Raw genomic sequence first — 2,484 nt, 5'->3', positions numbered from 1 at the left:
TGAAAACAAATCCATACTCAAAACGGCATGGTGCCCTAGCAAAAATGATAACCTTTTGTAGCCCGCCAGCAGCCAGTACTCAAAATAACTATAAATACGTAGTCTAATGATAAGCCGCCTATTCCATGTGCAACTCAATTAGGCCCATTCTGCTTGTTATGGAGTCCCACACTAGTTTCTTTCTGGTCCATTATTCTTATTTACACTGCTGCAGAAGTTTTTTCCAAATCTAAAATTTGATTTCTGAGCTCGGGACAGCAGCTTGGTAGATTGATTGTCACAAGTTTTAACGAAGGAGCATTACCCACAAGAAATCTCACCGTGCCCACTTCGAATTCATTCTCAGTAGTCGTCCATACAAAGTCCAAATATAATTCTTTGAGATTTAAAAAACCTGAGTCTGACCCACTTTTCATCTCTCCTCCTGCCGCCATATTTCTTTTTTCCACAGAGCACAGCAGTACACAAACGTAAGTCAAAAGTTTTAAAGAAGAGATAAATAAAGTAAGCACTAAGGATGAAACCTCCAATAGCCTTTGTTACCTGAAGTATCGTCAGTTTTTCAAGGTTGGGAAATTTACTCCGCGTGTTGAGGAAACCAGAGACACAGGGTAACTTGCATTTTTCAACATAAATTTTCCTCATTGTTCTGGCAACTGACAGACTTTCAAGTAACCAGAAGTGTAATACACTCACATCATAGAGAGATGTAGGGCAGTTTACCATAAGTGGAGATATTCCACAAAAAAATTCTTTTTTCATGGCACCAAAATGACAAACACTTATTTCAAGTTTCATCAATTCAGGGCAATCTACAATGAACGTTCGGAAGGAGCAATAGAAAACGTTCAAACATTTGAAATGTTGAGCACATAATTTGAAGTCCCCTAACCCCAAGCATAAACCGAGCCACAGATTTTCAAGCCGTGGGCATAGAGCTATAAACTTTTCTATTATATTTTTCTTAGTGTCTGTAACAATAACGTTTAGACAACATGATACGAGGCAAGGAAAGCCTAGACAAGGCTCAGGAATCTCAGAAAGACATAAAAGTTCAAGATTCAAGGTAGTGAGCGTCTGACAGGCAAAAATAGAAGTAGGAACTTGTATCATTGGGAAGAAACCACTTGTTACACTAATTTCTTTCACTCCTTTTACCCTTATACACTCAATCCAGTCCTCAACTTTTCTAGTGTTGCTCTTACAACGAACTGGAGGTTCAAACATAAAGCTTGTAAGCGGTGCAGAGTGTTGCTGAAAAATACTATCTATGATGTCTGTGTACTTACTTGGCCAGATGGAAGCGAAAAACTGCTCAGTGAAGTGGAGATGGGGAGTTTTAGTCCAGAGTGAAGGCCATCTAGTCGAGAGGACAGAAGTTCTAACAGCGTCTCGCAATGAAAGCTTTGATAAGATTTCATAAGACAGTATGCTATCTGCCAAGTTGCTCAGCCTGTCCTCCTTTGCGGCCATTGTTTGCAACCCACCAATATCGACTACTGATTCAGAATCAACATTCACTACAGAAAGTCGTTTAAATAATTGCCCTCTTGAGTTGAGATCATTTGCTGTATAGAAATGGAGCTTGGGATCATAAAAGCTGAAGATATGAGTATCCATTGGCTTGTACTGCGAATCGGATTGCTGGATTTCAATGTTAAAGCACTTCATAATGGTTAAAAACGATAATCGTGGACAATGCGTAAATAAATTCTTCGCACAAACTAAGTACGAAGAAGTGTTAAAACCATTTTATTGGCATTAACGTCTCTTTAAGGAGAGTAGCAGTTGCACCTGAGCAAGGGTCCGACTATCTTCAGTCTGAAGTGTACACTTGATCAATTTCCAAAAAATTGAAAATGTCATGGATTTTTCCGAAAATTTCAATCTTTGATTTTCATGATTTGCATAATTTGTAGTCCAAAACAGCAATTTAAAAAAAAAAAAAATCATTACATTTTCGTGAATTTGGATTTTTTTTTTTTTTGACTTTGTTTTGTCTTTAGTGTATTTTGGATGGAGATTAGCTTGTCCCATTGGCTAATAAGTTGTATAAGTACAAACATCAATTATCAAAATGTTGCACAAAAGTATTGCTTGTAGCATTTCTATTAAATCTATTATATAAAAAAGATTGTATATTTGATCACAAATGATTCAGTAAAATAACACAATGATAATTGAGCATATAGATCAACAAAAACAACAAACCACAACAATTGGTACACAACACCTTACAATGTTGGAGAGTACAAGACACTTATAATATTTACAAAATCTGAATGAAGTTGTTTAAGTGTTTGTGGATGCCAAACCATTATTACCAAAACTTGTGTTGAAGAGAGGAACATCCAATTATGTTGGATTTGACATACACTGTATAAATATAATGTTCATTTGGTAGTTTAATGAAAAGAAATGAAATAACAAAATATTTGGAACATAATAAGTCATATAATTTTTCCATCTTCACCATTCGGTTGG

General features: G+C 36.1%; 1 protein-coding gene across 1 annotated transcript; it reads right to left on the bottom strand.

Moving 5' to 3' along the window:
* Positions 1-200: 200 nt before the first annotated feature.
* On the bottom strand, positions 201-1,564 carry LOC149551594 (F-box/LRR-repeat protein At3g26922-like). The gene is made up of 2 exons (XM_089790112.1): positions 525-1,564; positions 201-424 (listed from the first exon to the last, which is right to left on the bottom strand). The coding sequence occupies exons 1-2, from the start codon at positions 1,471-1,473 to the stop codon at positions 201-203; spliced, it is 1,173 nt and encodes a 390-aa protein (XP_089646238.1). The 5' UTR covers positions 1,474-1,564.
* Positions 1,565-2,484: the final 920 nt, after the last annotated feature.

Source organism: Cupressus sempervirens, chromosome 6 (assembly GCF_028749045.1).
Source record: "Cupressus sempervirens isolate cs-2001-9-10 chromosome 6, ASM2874904v1, whole genome shotgun sequence".
In the NCBI taxonomy this organism is placed as follows: Eukaryota; Viridiplantae; Streptophyta; class Pinopsida; order Cupressales; family Cupressaceae; genus Cupressus; species Cupressus sempervirens.
The sequence above is the reverse complement of the archived record's forward strand: the minus strand, read 5'-3'. Positions and strand labels throughout refer to the sequence as shown.

Bases quoted from the DNA above. Each gene is read 5' to 3' on its own strand.
- LOC149551594 (XM_089790112.1), bottom strand. From the start codon at position 1,473: ATGGCCGCAAAGGAGGACAGGCTGAGCAACTTGGCAGATAGCATACTG. The intron at 425-524 runs GTTTCATCCTTA...ATATGGCGGCAG, and splicing joins GGTAACAAAGGCTATTGGAG to GAGGAGAGATGAAAAGTGGG.